Source organism: Terrapene carolina, unplaced genomic scaffold (genome assembly GCF_002925995.2).
Source record: "Terrapene carolina triunguis isolate 2854851 unplaced genomic scaffold, T_m_triunguis-2.0 Scaffold62, whole genome shotgun sequence".
Taxonomy (NCBI): Eukaryota; Metazoa; Chordata; order Testudines; family Emydidae; genus Terrapene; species Terrapene triunguis.
In genome coordinates, this window is record NW_020664413.1 from 49,214,328 (window position 1) to 49,233,078 (window position 18,751).

At 36.9% G+C, this 18,751-nt stretch overlaps 1 protein-coding gene across 1 annotated transcript; it reads right to left on the bottom strand.

The window, feature by feature from the left end:
* Nucleotides 1–2,548: 2,548 nt before the first annotated feature.
* On the bottom strand, nucleotides 2,549–9,594 carry MSTN (myostatin). Its single transcript, XM_024197755.3, has 3 exons — nucleotides 9,126–9,594; nucleotides 6,076–6,449; nucleotides 2,549–3,044 (listed from the first exon to the last, which is right to left on the bottom strand). The coding sequence occupies exons 1-3, from the start codon at nucleotides 9,496–9,498 to the stop codon at nucleotides 2,664–2,666; spliced, it is 1,128 nt and encodes a 375-aa protein (XP_024053523.1). The 5' UTR covers nucleotides 9,499–9,594; the 3' UTR covers nucleotides 2,549–2,663.
* Between the last annotated feature and the right edge of the window lie 9,157 nt (nucleotides 9,595–18,751).

Below are 18,751 nucleotides of genomic sequence, written 5' to 3' on the forward strand. Positions count from 1 at the left end.
TTAATGTAGTTTTTGTGTGTGATTGTAGATTTATGTTGTTCTACAGTGTACTGGAAAATTTGGAAAAGCTCACTGTCGCACTGGGGGATTGACAAGCACTAAAGGACTCTACAAGATATACACAGTGCACGTTCCAAATGTTGCCACTTACATAAGGTCATTGTATAAACAATATGCAAATCAGTACTGCCTTATAATAATGTGTTCTTGGTCATGTTTGGCAAAAATGAACTATACCAGGTGTATGTAATTTCAGTCTAATAAAGTTAGCTGAATTTCAAGGCACAGGACCAGCTAGAGTAGACATTTGTAGGGGTTCTGAGACATGCATATTAAGAGGAAAACTCATAATATGAATTTTCGGGGGGGGGGGTTGGTTTTTTTTTTTTTTTTTTTTAAAGGCTTGATGCTATTCTCACTGATGTTTGTAGCAAAACTGCCATCAAATTAAAGATCTGGCTCGAATAGTTCAAATGTCTTTTCATATCATTTAATGCAAACACACATTATGAGTAGTCCCATGGATCTCAATGGGATTATTCACATGGGTAAAGTTGCATGTACTTTGTGTTTACAGGATTGAAGCCTGAGGGTGAAATCCTGGCCCCACTGAAATCAATGGGAGTTTTGCCATTGACATCAATGAGTCTAGCATTTCACAGTTAATTTGTAGTTTTCTGCCTGCTTTCAGCAATACTTCAGATTCTAAAAACATAGACACTTTTAAAGTTGTGTAGTAGTCTCTGCAATTTTGGTAAACTAATTTGAAGATAAAATTAAAGCCCTAGGATTCTAACACAGTCATTAAGATAGACAGAAACTGAACAGAGATGCATATCTGTGGCAACAATTTTAGTAATATGCCCAGTAGTTCAATAATGAATTTCATTCAGTAGCACTAGAAGATAGGTATTTCAAGTCCTAAATCTTAGTAAACAAACTTTAAATTCTTTCCTTAAATAGAAAATAGTGATACAAAACATTTACCTAGACTTTTACAGAAATATAAATGTAAAGGGGAAGGGAAAAAGAAGACAAACAACTTGATATTTTACTGTAATTTCACACAGAAAAATGTAAGTTGAAAGCCAGAATAACGAATAAAACGTGCAACCTTTTGCATCATACAAAAAATGAAAATATTTTAACAGAAATTATGTTGTTTTAACAATGCCTGTATTATTCATTTTTCACATTTGAAACTAAATTCACTTTCTAGAAAATAGGTAGCTTTCTAATTTTGATTATGGTAGCAAAATAAACAGTAATGCGTGGAAATCAGTTTGCTATATCATTTATAAAATAAAGGTAATGTTTTGTTGTAAATTTTTGTACATTTATGAAAAATGCTTTTAATGAAATAGGAGGTTTTGGTACTATCATCCTAAATGGGTACAACATTAAAAGTATGGAAAATCAGTGGTTGATCAAAATGAAAACAGTAACCCATAAAAACTGTGTAAACACCCATCATTTACGCACAATATAAAAAAATTAGCATAACCATCCTATGGATTACTTTGTTGCTATGTCCATTATTTTATCTACTATTTATTTGCATTGATATCCAAAATTGCTTTTATTGCTCAAATATGTATTTGTATATACTAAAGTACAGCTTAATTTGAATCTTTCTTACCATAAACATATACCGACAGTAAATTAAAAAAGAAACATTTATTTACAAAATAATGATGTATACATATTACACAAATTCTATTATATCAAAGTCTATGTATATATTTTTACAATATTTGTAGCAACCAATTATTTGCATTGGTTTACCAAAGTGCAAACTGTAATGTTGCAAAGGCAGGTTATAATTTGGGATTATGATATTCATATTTTATTTTTTTTTCCTCCACTGCCTTTTGTCTTACTGCAGTGCATTCTCTCTGAGGATATCACTAGGTCAAGAAAATGATTCACCTTTAAATTTAAAAAATACCTATTTCATATGAATGTGGAATATTACTGTACCTGAGGAGAGGGGGAATTCATTATTGTACTGTGTTCTTTCAGCTTGATAACTGCTTTTATTTTTATTCAGCCTACTGTGATAGCACCATTGATATTGATTACTAACAGACTAATCATAAAAGGAATGGAAACATTATGCATACACTATGCCATCCCAAATTTCTGAATTTATCTGTTTTTGTGGAATTTCATCTTATCAATTTTGTGTTTCTGCACTAAAAATTCAAGTGTTTAAGGACAATTCAGATGGTGGTATTGTGACAATCCTAAATGTACCAGTATATATTTTTTAAATACAATACTAAATGAAGCTGTGATGAAATTCGTTCTCTGGAGGACAAGGAGGTTGCTTTTGTCTACTTGTATATGTTGAAACCTGTATATGATTTTGGTATCTGAATAACTGAAAACTGATTCCCTTATAGTATAAGAAATTCATTGAGAAATCCGGTGATTTTGATTGTAGCTTATCTTTTTCACTGGTTTAAAAACCAGCCATTGCATATATTGTCTTTTAGTTCACATTCTGTAGCTTGTGTTGTACTGAATATTTACCACACAGTACCCTGTTGGATGTAGGCGATAGCCTATCGTACATAAATTCAGTTTGCAAAACTGCAGAGGGGACAGAACTTTTTTTGGTAGATTCCATGTTTTATGAAGTAATGGATCTAGCAAAGAGCTCATGAGCACCCACAACGATCTACTACCATGGCTGGTATCTTTCCATATATTATTTGTTCTTTTCCATTGAAATACAGCATGTTTATTGGCGACATCTTGGTAGGTGTGCAGCAGGGGCCTGCTGAACCCCTAGGGTTTGCCTGGTGGACAAGATGAGTGTGTGGATATTTCTGTAAAAATACAAATTCACATTCTCCAGAGCAGTAATTGGCTTTGTATCTCTTGGGCGCAATAATCCAGTCCCATCCAAAAGCTTCAAAATCCACAGTCAGTGGGTAGCGACAGCACCGGGATTCTGTTGAGTGTTCATCACAGTCAAGGCCAAAATCCCTACGGGATCTTTTTGGTGTGTCTGTAACCCTGACCTCTAAAAATGGATTCTGTGTGGGGAAAGGAAAACAATTGGAAATATTATTAATACATGAAGAATTTAACATTTATGGGGACAAATTGAGACATGAAAAATACGCAACGTCTCAGACATGCAGATTGTTTTAAACTAATATTTTCAAATAATATTTGTAAAAGTTTCTGGAATGCTCTGATCCTGTGACAGTGGTGTGTTGTTTTCTTTTAAGGTATGTCCTCTTCTAGGTGTCCCTGGGTACACTTCATCCACTTTCAAGGTTTATCCTTCTTTTTCATACTAAGAAACAGGATTTCCCCACTATTCAGTAGCTACCATTCCTGAGCATCTTTTTCTGAAATCAACATTATCATCCCAAATAGCTGATAGGAGGGACTTTGATGAGTGTTATGGACTTTGGGCCAAAAGCTCCCTCCATCTACATGACATAGAAGAATGCAAAAGAGCATGCATGCACACACAAAAAAGGAGCTCCAAAAATTGCAGAAGGGAAAACATGTAGGCTAACATTCTGGTCTCCCCCTTCCTGAAGAATTTGCAGATGTCCCTGCACATAAAGTGTGCAGCTGAGGCTCAGCAGGCATTGAGAAGGGCCTCCTATTTAGCCAGAGGAGGGAAGAAGTTGAAGGAGTTGATGCTACCCTGCCTAACTGGTGAAAATACTATTGGAAGTGGTGGGGGGAAACGAATACTGCTTCTAGCAATCCTACTCCTGTATTTCTACTCCATACCTTTCACCTCTCTCAGAGGGGCTGAAACTATGCACAGGTTTTGCAAGAGAAGCTCCTGAGAGAGTCATACAGCCAAGGAAGCTCAGAGTGGCACAGAGGGCCAGCACATGTGTGGATGACCCATGATCCACACTTTTGGGAAAGGAATTCCATGCAGACCCTTGGACTCCATAGTTATCAAGACCACCTCTCTTATCCCAGGCATGCAGATCAAACCCCTCTGCTGAGGAAAGAAGATGATTGCAACATAATCATGAGTGGAAAGAAACTGAGACCTTTTTTTCCACCTCTGTGACTTTCTGCAGAAGGGGATGATTTCATGCATTCTTGATACAGTCAGTACTTGATATTTGTATGCATGATTGTGTTTGAAGCACTAGAGGAGACAACTGGCCTATTCCAACTGAGTAGGAATATGAGAATTTTTTTCTGTTGGATTTTTAATCAAACTTTCACAATACATTTTTTCTTTAAACTAATATGACTGTATTACATTGCTAAGAAAATATATAAAAATCAAATGTATAAGTATTTAGATTTATCCAAGCACATTATGCATTATAGTGAAAGAGGGAAATAATATTCTTACAGGATTTTGTTTAAAAGTTATAAATTTACTGATAAGTAGGATTCTACCAAATTCACGGTTCATTTTGGTAAATTTCATGGTCATGCCGTTTAAAAAATCTTGAATTTCATGCTTACGGGTATTTAAATCTTGAATTTCACTGTGTTGTCACAAATCATGATTATGTATTTAAAAATATAAACATGTAAAGCCCTTCTCAAACTGGGGATCACAACCCAAAAGGGGATTGCAAGGCTATTGTGGGGGGTCGCAGTAGTACCACCCTCACTTCTGTGCTGGCTTCACAGCTGGGTGGCTGGAAAGCGGTGGCTGCTGGCTGAGAACCCAGCTCTGAAAGCAGTGCCACCACTGCAACAGCACAGAAAGGAGGGTGGCATGGTGTGGTATTGCCACCCTTACTTCTCCGCTGCTGCTGGTGGCAGTGCGGAAGGGTGATAGTACCATACCATGCCACCCTCCCTTCTGCGGAGCTTGTGACAGTGCTGTCTTCAGAGCTGTGCGTCTGACCAATAGCCACTGCTCTCTGGTCACCCAGCTCTGAAGGAAGTGCAGAAGTAAGAGTGGCAATACCACGAGCCCCCTACAATAGCCAAATTTGTCAGGGGAGACCAGATTTCAAGGTCTATGACACATTTTTCACACCTGTGAATTTGATAGGGTTCTAGTGATAAGTATTGCTTTATTGGTGTAGATAATAGGTTCAGAAATATACTTGAGCAGATTGTAGGCAATTATTGCTTTTCAAAGATTGTTAACAATGAAGGAAATGCTTTACCATTTTTGTTTAACTGCAACACTTTCAAATTTATTTTGTTTATTTAGATTTCCAACAAAAAGAAAAAAGATGCCTATTTTGGGTTCTTGACTGCTTTGACGTAATTTTGAAAATAATATGGCATAAAAAGTACTACATATTCAGAACTGTAATTTTAGAAGAGTGAGTTGTATAATCAAATACAGTATTGTCAATTAGCCTTGTACTTTGTCATAAACATAAAGCAAATTGTGCCATTGATGTTTAAGCAGAATCTCTTGACTTACTCAAACACTTAAAAATTGATGGCATGATATGTTCCATCATTACATAAAGATATCCTTAATTCAAGACTCATAGTGAGGTGGTCTTTTGTCTCCTTTCTGTGCATGCATAATTCCCATTATAGTTAACAGCAAATACATGTATTCGGAGAGAGAAGAAGCTCCCTTTTATTTTGAATGCAAGAACTTGGTCAGCAGTACAAGATTTGAGGCACCTTATTCTCAAGTGCAGGAACCCAGGAGCCCTCATTTTTTACTATATGTTAAAAATAACTTTTCATTAAGCAGCATTTTAATATCTTTTCTTTTCTTTACTCCTGGATTTGATAACAAATATTTTGCCCTTTTCTAGTACCTTCCATTGAATATCAAAGCCCTTTACAAACAAGGTAATGAAGTCTCCCAGTATCCCTTTGAGTTAGGTAAAGTAGTATTACCTCCATTTTACAGATGGGAAAACTGAGGCACAGGGAGATTAAGTGATTTGCGCAAGGTCAGAGAGCAAGTTTGTTGCAGAACTGGGCATACAGAACCCTTCTCTTAACCCCCACTCCTATATTTTAACCCCTAGGCAATGCTTCCAATTCCTCTCAATATAACATAAAACATGCTTTCCAATTCCAACTTTTGTAAACAGGTCTATAAAATAAGAAAAGTCTCTGTGGGATTTTTCCAGTAGAACTTACCAGTCCATCTTCACCTGGTCCTGGGAAAGTTACAGCAAGATCTCGTCCATTCTCATCAAAAGCTTTGATTTCAATGCCTAAGTTGGATTCGGGTTGTTTGAGCCAATTTTGTAACACTGTCTTTACATCAATACTCTGCCAAATACCAGTGCCTGGGTTCATGTCAAGTTTCAAAGATCGAATTCCAGTATATCTTGTACCGTCTTTCATGGGTCTGATGAGTCTCAGGATCTGCACGAATACTGTTGTAGGTTTCTGGACTTGCCTCAAGTAAATCCACAACTGGGCCTTTACTACTTTATTATATTGTATTTTAGAGCTAAACTTAAAGAAGCAGCATTTTGGTTTCCCCTCCATTTGCACAAGAAAATCAGCTATAAATGAATGGAAAGAATAGATTACTGACCTAGGCGCAGAAAGGAATGTGCATAAACAAATCAGAAAAAATATCCAACCTGCATAGTATATCTTGGCAAGATATCTTATCACTGGAATATTGGTTGCAAAGTGGCATGTAACTTAATTCATTATAAAATAAACTCTGGACTCTGGATTTTGTGGGTTTTGTACTGTATGGCATTATTTAACTGAAATTAACAGACTCATTGTGCCTCAAATTTTTAAGCCATCTAGAAGTAATACAGTAAAACCTCAGAGTTAAGAATACCAGAGTTATGAACTGACTGGTCAACTACACACCTCATTTGGAACTGGAAGTATACAATCAGGCAACGGAGACCACAAAAAAGCAAATATAGTATAGTACTGTGTTAAATGTAAACTACTAAAAAAATAAAGGGATAGTTTAAAAAAAAGATTTGACAAGGTAAGGAAACTGTTTCCATGCTTGTTTCATTTAAATTAAGATGGTTTAAAGCAGCATTTTTCTTCTGCATAGTAAAGTTTCAAAGCTGTATTAAGACAGTGTTCAGTTGTAAACTTTTGAAAGAACCACCATAACGTTTTGTCAGCGTTACAAACAACTTCCATTCCCGAGGTGTTCATAACTCTGAGGTTCTACTGCATATTATCACAAGGAATTGATGGTCATTTTCTGAACAACCGTTTTAAGCTAGATTTACCATTTTCCAACTAAATCTAGTAGGATCTTTATGCTATGTAAGCTGTTTACTTTGATTTCTTTAGCTAAGGGGTGAGCACATGCTGAAATTAAAAAATGATGGGGAATATTGAGATAGAAAAAGGCTGCAGGGGAACATTTCCTTAGAATTCTCTGGGAATCTGAATCCTTATACTAACTGAGCAGCTGTACCAGTCAGTCTGGGACAGGAACACTTCCTTCAGCCAAAAATTACCTGCGGACTGAACACAGCGTACAGGCTACTCTGCTTAAGAATGACTAACTATTAACACCTTTCTGGCATTCAACTCCTGCAGTATCTTTACAAACACACATTGAACAGCAAACCTGTACTTTTTAACTAGACACTTCTGTGATGTTATAGATGTTTCTAATTTATCAAACTTTATCATTTGTGCCAGAATATTATATAAAAAGAGGCAGCTGTGTTCAAGCTACAGTAACACCTACATTCCCCTCCTTTGTTTTATGATCAAACTATCTGTTGTTAAACTAGTTTTAATCTAGGGATCTTTATTTCTTTTGGTTTGAATTATATTACGGTAAAGTGTTTTCATTGTAGTAATCTAACTACCCTCGGTATACACTATAGGTGCAAAATCTATTAGACCCAGATAAAACTGTCCATGTTAAGGGATAGGAGGGCAAAGTAATAATCTCGCATGGTGCAGAGCGCCAATATTCATAACCTCATCTCTTCAGATATCTGCTTTTCTAATACACTAAAAATGGTGATTTTTTTTTTTTAAGGCTGTCTATGAAGAGTGGAGTGAATTGTGAAGTGACAAATAAACAGAGCATAGATCACCTTTCGTCAATCAGCAAAGAAGAATTAGGTAATAGTAGGCTCAATTATAAACATTGGTTAGTTGGCCTTTACCTACATCATCATGATCAAGCTACTGTAATACATTCAGTATTGCTATAAAGTATCCTATACTGTTAATTTAACCTATATATTTTATAGTCAATTAACTTCTATAAATGTGTACATGTTGTAGTTAGCAACAGCAGCTGATATTCTGTTAGGTGTGTGTACTATATATCTCTGTTGCTGGTAATATATCTACGCCTTATATGCCCTGTCTTCTTTTCAACTTTTGTCATCATATTCATAAGTGTTATTTTGAAAAGCAGCTGCCATAGCCAAATACTTTAGCTGATTAAGAACATAAGATACTATAGTATTAGCTGTGCAAAAGATACTTGATAGGAGTCATGGCAGATGTTTAGCACTCAGAAGATAACTAAGAATCTGCTCATTCAGTAAATGCCTTCATTCTTCCCTGACACAACTACTGGAGTTGATAGATATACATAGATTTTAGATGTTGAAATGTCCATCATTCTTCTGCTTACTTTAAATATATAGTTTACTTTCACTGTTTACTGTTAGCTGGGCGGGGGGGTGCTAGCTTCTGAGATCAGCAGAGGAAACAAATATTTAAACCTTTATTTGCATTTGTTACAGTGTATTATAGTTAAGTGGTTGTAATGTTCTAAATGACATTTTTTGTCAGTTTCTAGTGCAATGTTTAAAAAGTGGTGGCCCATAAAATCCTTGCTAAGAGTTATAATTACCTAATTATTTGCACTGATTTCTTTGTACTTGCCTAAATTTACTGTAGAAAATACCTTGAATACTGCAAATACCGAGGTCAGCAAACTCCAAATCTTATTTAGTATATTAGGCAATTGGCAAGATTCTACGGACTATTACTGTATATGTTATAAGGGAGCAGGAAAATAGTACAATAAAATAAAAGATCACAGTGAGGTCATTGGATGATGATTCAAATTATTTAAAAATATGCTCTTCTCCCTCCCTCTTACATACTTCTGCTAGCAGCCTGTTAGAAGAGACTGAGACAAGATTTGTTGCTCTTAAGCACTAGGACAACTGTTTATCAGTAGAATAGTGTGATATTAAAGTAGCAGGACTACTTACACTCTGTAGGCATTGTAATAATAGTCTCAGTTGTAGCATGATAATCATCATCTTCCAAAGAACCATCACTGCTGTCATCTCTCTGGACGTCATACTGATCAATCAGTTCTTGCAATGGAGGAGCTTTGGGTAAAAGCTGTTTTATAGTATCCCTGCTAATATTAGGAGCTTGTTCCAGACGAAGTTTGCTGAGGATTTGAATTTTTATGGCTTCTATTCTGGAAGATTTCGTATTTTGCCTCCATGTACATGCAATGCATAGTTCATCTTTTTCTCCATTCTCTTTTGGCTGACTACTGTCATTAAGAGCCACTGGACCAAGTATAATCAGCATGAACAGGTAAATATAAACACAGATTTGTAGCTTTTGCATGATCTCACATTCAGTGCAGCCTTTTCCCTTCCTTGCTTTCTTATTTTTTTTTCTCTCAGTACTAGATAGATCCCTAAAGGCAAGTATAATCCGAGAAACAACTTGCCACAATGGTGAATCATATATTTTCCAAGAGGGCTTTTATACTCCAACTTTGGTTAGACTTGTGTCGTCAAAACCGATGATTGGCTGTTGTACCAACAATGAATCTAGCTGTCAGAGGTTAAAGCCCTGTCTGTCACAAGTCACTAGACAGCATTTTGTTACAGCCAAGGGTGAACTGATTTATCTGACCACTCTGTAGAGGATATCTCCTCACATACTGAAGAGGATATATTTCTAGTGATTATAGGCAGCAGTACTGAAACATAGCATTGCCATTCTTAAATAAGTAGCAACTCTCTTTTATTATGAATCAATCCATATGTCTCTGAAACTATTAAAAACTCCAGTCAATATTTTTTCATTTGAAAAAAATCATATTCTTAAAAATACAAAGATTATTACTACCATATATGAAAAATATTACTTCCTAAATATATTAGGTAAATTTTTCAGCAGATTTGTATTGATGAATAACTGAAATATATTGAACATTGTTTATATATTTCTGTGTAGCTTTGCAAAACATTAGTGGGGCAAAAAGCAAATTAAAAATTCAGAAGTAATATTTGTAATAAATATTTCAACCATGTATGATTACAAGGAATATGCATGGCTGCCTGTTCAGTTATCCTATCAGTACATATCAAAATCAACATACTTTGTTTACTGTATTGTAAGTACTGTGACTTGTATTATGTAAAATGTTTAATAATTTGCCTTTTCTTAACGCTGACTTTTCATTAAGCAGGATCCTGTGCAAGGAGTAAAATACTGAGAGATGCTTAATATAATCATGGTATTAACTGGTTAATAGTATACAAATATTATATGCTTTTTTGGATTGCCATTGCCAGCTACTGAGAGAACTACAGTATTTTAATGTTTCTGAAGCCTACTATGGATACATCATGGATGAAAACTTATTCCATCTTTCATATCTCTGCTAGAACTTAACTAACACTATCCTTTCTGTTCAAAAGGATCTCTTAATTATGATATCCCAGCTGGTATCTACACTGTACTTGCAAATACTTACAAAGCTATAGGCTCTTTACATACTGAAAAGGCATGTGCCTAGATCTTACAAAAAAGAGTCTTCAGTATGCTTAAACACCATAGATTTTGCTTCCGTTTTTAAAGAAAAACTTTAAGCGTAAGTGAGCTGTATATCTGCATAAGAGTCACTATAAAGAAATGTACCTCTAAATAAATACCTTATGTACATATACCATACTGCTCATAAAAGCTTACTGCCATGTAACTAACTGGTGTACTCTAGCAAAAAGTAAGGCATTCACAGTTAATTTGGACAGTCTGTTCTTAACTCACACCATTGCACCACATACAAACCATATAATTTAGCAAGATATATGCAATATGTGGGTTATCAAAGTGAATTTAAGAATGGATTGTCAGCATCGCCTTTGAGATTCCTTGCTTCTTCTACTTTATATCCAACCTAAAGCATTATACAAACAGGTTTTTTTGCATATGTTTATTTAAGGAAAATATTAATACACAGTGTTGTTGTGGCCATGTTGGTCCCAGGATATTGGAGAGACAAGGTAGGTGAGGTAATATCTTTTATTGGACCACCTTCTGTTGATGAGAGAGACAAGCTTTTGAATTTACACAGAGCTCTTCTTCAGGTCTGGGCTTCTCTCTTTCACCAACAAAAAGAAGTTGGTCCAATAAAAGATATTCCCTCACCCACCTTGCCTCTCACATAAGCAGATTGATATGCTAGAACATGAGATCCAAAGTGTTCTTTAACAGTTTGTTTATCCACTTTATATCTTCTTCAAAATATGCAGATTCATTACTGACAGCTGACAGTGAAAGTTGAAGTATAAATGAAAAGTCAATCAGGCTCACCAAATCCAAGTCTGTAGATCTGGGACCAGGTTCTGTAGTTCCTATTTAGTCGAAACCCCACATGTAAGTCAGTTGACCACATTCTGACTTGACTATACTCCTCAGGCATGATTGTGATCTCATTTATGTCAGTTTAATTCCATTGGCATCAGTAGAGTTACTCTTGATTTAGACTAGTACAAGTGAGATCATACTTTTTTGGAGTTCTGTCAGGATAGAATGTGGCCCAATGTGCATTTACAGCATTTACTATGATGGATGCTACAAATATGTATTGATTTAAACATAGATTTTCAGCCTACTATATTATCTAAAGAAGCCAATACAGCACAACATGTGCTGGAAATACATCTTTATAGTAAAAATCCTTTTGAAAAGTACTAGCCCCATTTCAAACTCCAGTGACTTAGCCTTTCACTTCCTTTTTTAAACTACAGGAATGCTGAAAGGGACTGAAATGCTGAAACTTCCCCCCACCTCCCACCCCTTAGGGTGACCAGATAGCAAGGGTGAAAAATCGAGATGGAGTGATGTCAGCAAAATTTTGTATAAATCAGAATTTGCTCCTGGGCAGAGACCTTGTATATGCCAAGTTTCATAGTGAAGCACATTTTTATAAGAATTATAAACCCTGGAAAACAGGATTCACAGTGGAAATAATGACTCAACCATTAGTATCACACTAATAAAATGCTGAGACAGATTCCACTGGTTGTGTTGGAAGGGGGTACGAATGAGCTGTACAGAGCAGGACCACCTCCGAAGCTCTAGCAGGGTGGGAACTCAACCCCCCTTTGAACAAGTTCAGTGTACAACCCTCAGTGCGAGTTTGCTGTGCTCTGCTGGCCTGTGGGGAAAAGAATGATCCATGGCCACACTTTCACTTCACTTTCCCTTTCCCCTTTGGTAAGTCTAGCACTGTCTTAGGCCTGGTCTACATCTAAACCTTAGGTCAACATAGCTACATTGCTCATGGCAATGAAAATGTTTGTGCCCTGTGCAATGTAGCTGGGTTGACCTAACCCCTACTGTAGATGCAGCTAGGTAAATGGAAGAATTCTTCCGTCAACCTAGCTAACACCTCTTGAGGGGATGGATTTATTACAGTTATGGAACAATCCCTTCTGTCACTGTATCAAGTGTCTATACTATGACACTGCTGCCGCTGTGCTCACTGTAGTGCCTGTAATGTAGACATTGCCTTAATGCAGTGTTTACTCTCCCCACTCTGATTGTGGCTGCCCCATGAACGGGCATTAGGAATGGGAGAACTGCTTGTACTCGTTCTCACTAACTCTATGAATCTGCACAGAAACAGCCACAGTCTGCCCCTGAGAGACATGCGTCCCTGCTTGGCATGTAGACGTAAGATGCAGCAACGTCCGCTAAAATGGTAAAATAGCACTAATGCCAAATACAACATAAAAATATCCTTAGAGTTTAGTAACACGTATTGCCACAAACAGTATTTTCCTATTCCTTTATTCTTTTGCAAAGGCACCCCAAATCAACATTTTGTCTAGGTGTTGTATTGTACACTATCTGTGCATTAGCATTAGAGCAACTTTCATCCTTGTATCCATTCCTTTTTATCAATGGGGCTGCAACGGTGTGACCAAAAGAATTTGAGCTGATGTATTTATGTCATGATTTATGTCATGATCAGTGGTTTGAGCATTGGCCTGCTAAACCCAGGGTTGTGAGTTCAATCCTTGAGGGGGTCACCTAGGGATCTGGGGCAAAATCAGTACTTGGTCCTGCTAGTGAAGGCAGAGGGCTGGACTCGATGACCTTTCAGGGTCCCTTCCAGCTCTATGAGATAGGTATATCTCCAAACTGATTTCAAGAAGCAAAGGAAGTGTGAATCTTTGCTGCTGATTTGGTTCATTTTTTAAGCACCAAAAAAAGTGTTGGATACAAAGTTAAAAGTTGGTCTGAGGCCAATGCATAGATAATGTTTCATAGAGAACACAGATTAAACACTGATCCACGGTGGGTCTTAGAAAATGTATAAAGGAATTGAAATATATATTTTTGAAAGACACACCTTGCTGAATTCTAAGGGTGTTTTAATATTGTCTCTGGGTAAAATGGCACTAATGCCATTCTGTGTTGAATTTTACTGCTAAATGGGAAGGAAGGATGTGTGGTTCTCACTGGGACAGTTTTTGCCATTCTATAAAACAGCTGAGGGTGCCACATAGCCGTTCAAAAATCATGAGTCAGGCCCCCAAAATCATGAGATTTAAAAAATCATAAGTTCTTTTTATTTTCCTTCTGGTTTTTGAGTCTTTAGGATTCACGTTTTCAAACTTTGCAACCATGAGGACTAGAAACTTACTTAAAAAAAATAATTAAACTGGGATTCTCACACTTCACTTCAGGAGCTAAAGCTTTAAGAAAAACACCAGGTATTGCAAGGTTCATGAAATCATGAGAGTTGCCCACACTGAGTTTCAACCTTCTTTCAGAACCCAGCCAGCTTCTTTCAACATCCTGACTTCACCAACCCGAATTTTAAGAATTCTGAGTCAGCTCTTGAAACTAATGTCAAATTTGACCCTCGTGAGTCAGTGGAGCCAAGATGTCACCCTAGGTCTCCTGTTTCCATCCATCCCACAAAGCTGCTGCTAGGCCAGCTAAGAATATTTCAGTTGACAGCAGATTCCCTTTTGAAGAGTTTGGACCTGATTCATCTCTCACTTATACTGGTGTAAATCAGGAGAAACCTCAGTTAAATCAGTTTGGTTACACCAATAAAAATCCAGAGTAAGTGAGATCAGAATCAGACCAAGAATGTTTTTATATATAAGTATACACTTTAGATATCTAGTTTTGTTTGTTGCATGCAATATTTTAAATTAGTTTATTTTTATAAATGGTTGGGGATTAGAAATGTATAATATTCCCTATTGGATTGACTGCCAATTCAAAATTAAGTGATATATATATATATATATATATATATAGATATAGATATAGATAGATAGTTTGTAAGAACACACACACACACACAGAGTAGTGCTAGGGTGACCAGATGTTCTGATTTTATAGGGACAGTCCCAATATTCAGGATTTTGTCTTATATAGGTGCCTATTACCCCCCACTCCATCTCAATTTTTCACCCTTGCTATCTGCTCACCCTAAGCAGTGCTGAGTTGAAACAGAATTGTAGAGGATCTCCATTCAATATATGTTTTTAAAGTTTTGAACTGTTTGCTCCTCTGAGTAGGGACAAATTCAACACTGATGCCTCTTTTTTGGACTGACCATCCGCAAAATGTTTAAAGAAGACTGCTTACAATAGCTCTGAAATTATCAAATAGTGGAAATGGTAAAGCTACTCTACAATTTGCTGAATTATGTATACTCCCTCTTTATTTGTTTATGTGCCTTACAGATAGCACAGAAACAACACTTTGTTTTTTGTGTATGAACTAGCATCACTTCACAAAACACTAGCAATGTTATAGAGAATTAAAATCTAAGAGACAGATTCTAATCTCAGTTACACCAATGTAAATCAGTAAATTACAATAGAGTTACTCTTGATTTACACTGGTATAACTGAGATAAGACTCTGACCTGAAGTCTTACACAGGGAATTGTCGTCATAATAATAGTCTATGAAAAGATGGCTAGATTTACAGCATATAGAAACATTCACAATGAACATGCACATACACCTCTACCCCGATATAACGTGACCCGATATAACACAAATTCGGATATAACACAGTAAAGCAGCGCTCCGGGGGGATGGGGGGGGGGGGCTGCGCGCTGCGGAGGATCAAAGCAAGTTCGATATAATGCAGTTTCACCTATGACGCAGTAAGATTTTTTTTTTGGCTCCCAAGAACAGCATTATATCGGGGTAGAGGTGTACTTGTAAGATGATTACTAACCATATGCTGAATGAAAAATACTACCAGTAGACGAAAACATGAGTTAAGTAATCATTAGTTAACATCTCAGAATTCTAGAAAAAGGCAAAGAAACTAATCTGTTTTCTACTGTAATTTTTCTAACAAAAAATTATTCTTATATGTCTTCTAAACATTGTGCTACATTGTCAGCTACTGGAAATCAGCAATATTTTGTGAGGTTTTTTTAATTGCTTTTATATACCCAATAAGAGAGAGGTTATGTTCATATTCATCAGTTTTGAATTTCATTTATGGGGAAATAACTTCCTTGTCTTATAATGACAAGAACAAACAAGAATAAGAATATTAAAAATCTGTTGATTAGCTCTAGTAATTTGCCTGTTTCAGCACTATCCAATGAGGCTATCCTGCCGTGTTTGTCTATAAAAGCAATCATTAGCACATCTTACTGTGGTACAGGTGGACTTGCATGCACTACTTGGCCCTTGGAGGATGAATGGCTCTGAAGGACAGTGAGGGCCCAGCTGCTTAGCAACGACTACACTTAGGAGCTACACTTAACAGGGAAAACATCTTGGCTTGCCCAGAGATACTAAATGACCATCGTAATCTAGCATTGCACAAACACAGGAAATGGTAAAACACCATCTGCTTTAGTCGCTGTTCAGTTGCATGGCTGCCAGCCCCCAATGGAAAAATACAGAAATTCAGGAAAAAGATACATTGGGTGAGAGTCTCACCCCTACTCTTCCCCTTTCCACTGGATGAAAGGACCAGAGCACCTTAAAAGCACCTAAAAAGGACCAGTGCACCATTACTGCCTAGGTGAGGATTCCCCTTGCACAGGCATTATGGAAGACAGCCATATGCTACCTTCTGAGGACCTTTTTGCAAGCCCTGGTACAGGGGCATGCCAGAGGTGAGACAGGTGAGTTGTGTAGGTACAGGGCTCCAGCAAGGAGCATTGGAGATTTTGGGCTGCATTGAATCCCATAGGGGACCCCAACGCAGGCTACCATAACTGAAAAAGTAGGGTGTGAATGTAAAGTGTAACAGGTATTCTGCACTAAGGACTTATCTAAATGAACACTTAGTTCATGGCAAATTGAGATGTAAATCTGCCCTGCACTAAGTGTCCATATGGACCCTGCTGAGCGCTAAAAGTTCCCTATTGTGTGTTAGATCGAAAAGGGAACTTTTAGTGTGCAGCAGCAGGCAGGGTCCATATGGCAGTTAATGCAGGGTAGATTTACACCCCAGTTTGCTGTGAACTAAGTATTCAGGTAGTCAAGCCTTAAGGAGACTACCTTTTTGTGGTTGAGGTTAATCCGCTTTCAAAGTGGATTAACCTAAACTGCACAAAGTACTCCATGCAGAATGAGTGTGTCCACATGAGGAACTAATATGGAATAACTATTCTGCACTAGTGTATTCCCCGTGTAGACAAGCCCTGAGTTACGCTGGGGGCTTCTACTGTAAGCTTTGTGTTGTACCTTTTAGAGGCATGTCACAGAATCTCATCCTTGGTGAGGAGACCTGGCCCAGACATCTTGTTTCTCTGGCTCATTCCAACACTTGCAGTATTTGCCCTTATTTACTCTTATCAAACAGCACTATAGAACTGAATGGAAAAGGATATTCTTGCTATAGAAATCCACAATATTCTTTAAAATATATGAAGAGAAAATTCAATTTTATTATATTCTTTGGGCTTTTAGAGTTCTATTCAGGTTCTTATACTGCACCCTTAACTGTGGTATCTGATGACTGATCTTATTATAGTGATTTCTATGGCACCCTATTGGTTCTAACCCATTTACATTCTATACAACCTTTCTTTAGGGTAGTATCTCCTGGTTTCCTGCATTTGTGCCTAGAACTCCTGAAACTTTGTTTCAATATATTTTACAATAACTGAAAAAACAGTTCTGAGCTGCAGCTGACTCAGGAGGAAAGGGGAGAAATGGGTTTTATAAGTGGATGTCACACAGCAGCCCCTTTTGCAAAATCTCAGAGCCTTGTCCATCTAGTTTCCCTCATCAGCAGCCAGCCTAGGTGCAGATATAAGGTAAATCTTTGAAAACAGATCCCATCCTGTGAGTGCAAAGCTCCCCGGAATCCCATAGCCAAAAAAACAGAAAATTTATGAGTGGATATTTAATTTAAAGAATTATGTTCGCATTAACGGCTCATTCCACGATCTTTAATAATCTATTCAACCTTTATATCATTGGTGAACAACCCTGAATTCCCCTACAAAGCTATTAATTTACCTGACTAGAACTTTATTGGCAAAGTATCATTACTTGCAAATACAAAATTATTTGAATTTTTAAAAAAAAAAACCTGAAGGGTATTTAAAGGATTATTTAAGAATAACAATCTGTGTATTTGTATTTTTCTAACAGTATAAAATTTACATGAAGCTTTTTTACAAAAATAAAACTTGAGTTAAATGATTTAATATGTACATCCTGTCCCCTGCTGGATCATTTTGGAACTACACAGGTTTGTGAATTGGAGAATCTGTATCCAATATATTTCTGTAAACAGTATGATTTTTATGCTCCACTGTAAATGAGATGGTCAAATTTAACAGCTGTTCAGAATTCAGACAAAAGTTAGCAAATGCTTGTTCTCGCTCTGCCCCGCCAACATAATGGGCTGAATTAATTCTAATGATAACTCTTTTGACCTAAATGGAGTTATAGCTGGGATGAATTTGGCTCTTCATTTCCCACTACTCCCTCATTATACACCCTACTGTCTGTATTCTCCTCATTCCTCATTTCTCTCTTTTGTCTAGGCTGTGTACAGAGCCTTATAGATTGACTGTATGTGGCAGAACCTGGAACGCACGGGGCAGAGATAACATCTTTGTAAAGCTATGGTGCTATGCAAATATTTAATTATAGGAATATCCTTCTATTCTTTCCCACTTCTTCTGAATTTTATAATTTTATTTAGAGTGGTTGCGGTGCAGGGCCTTGTATAGCTGCTATTAGAATTTTGGATTGTGAGTCAGTGCATGTGCATGCACCCTAAAAGTTAAAATAAGAATAATTCTGGGATTGTGAAGCTTCACATACAACTCCAATGGTGTGCTTCTGCAAACACAATATAGTCACTGAACTCCAATAACTGGTAAGTTACCTTCCTTCCTGCAACTGGAGCTCAGAAGAGAGTGGGGGAGAAGACCAGTTATATGTATTATTGTTGTAAAAAATGTTTTGTAAATAGTTCATAAGTCAACAGGAAGTTGAATGGATTGCAGCTGACTCCCTGAACACGCACACAGGGCTAATCACCACTCGACTCACATGGTGTATCATTTTTCTCATGTATTATCAATGTTAACCTTGCGTGTGTGAACGGTGTGGGTCAA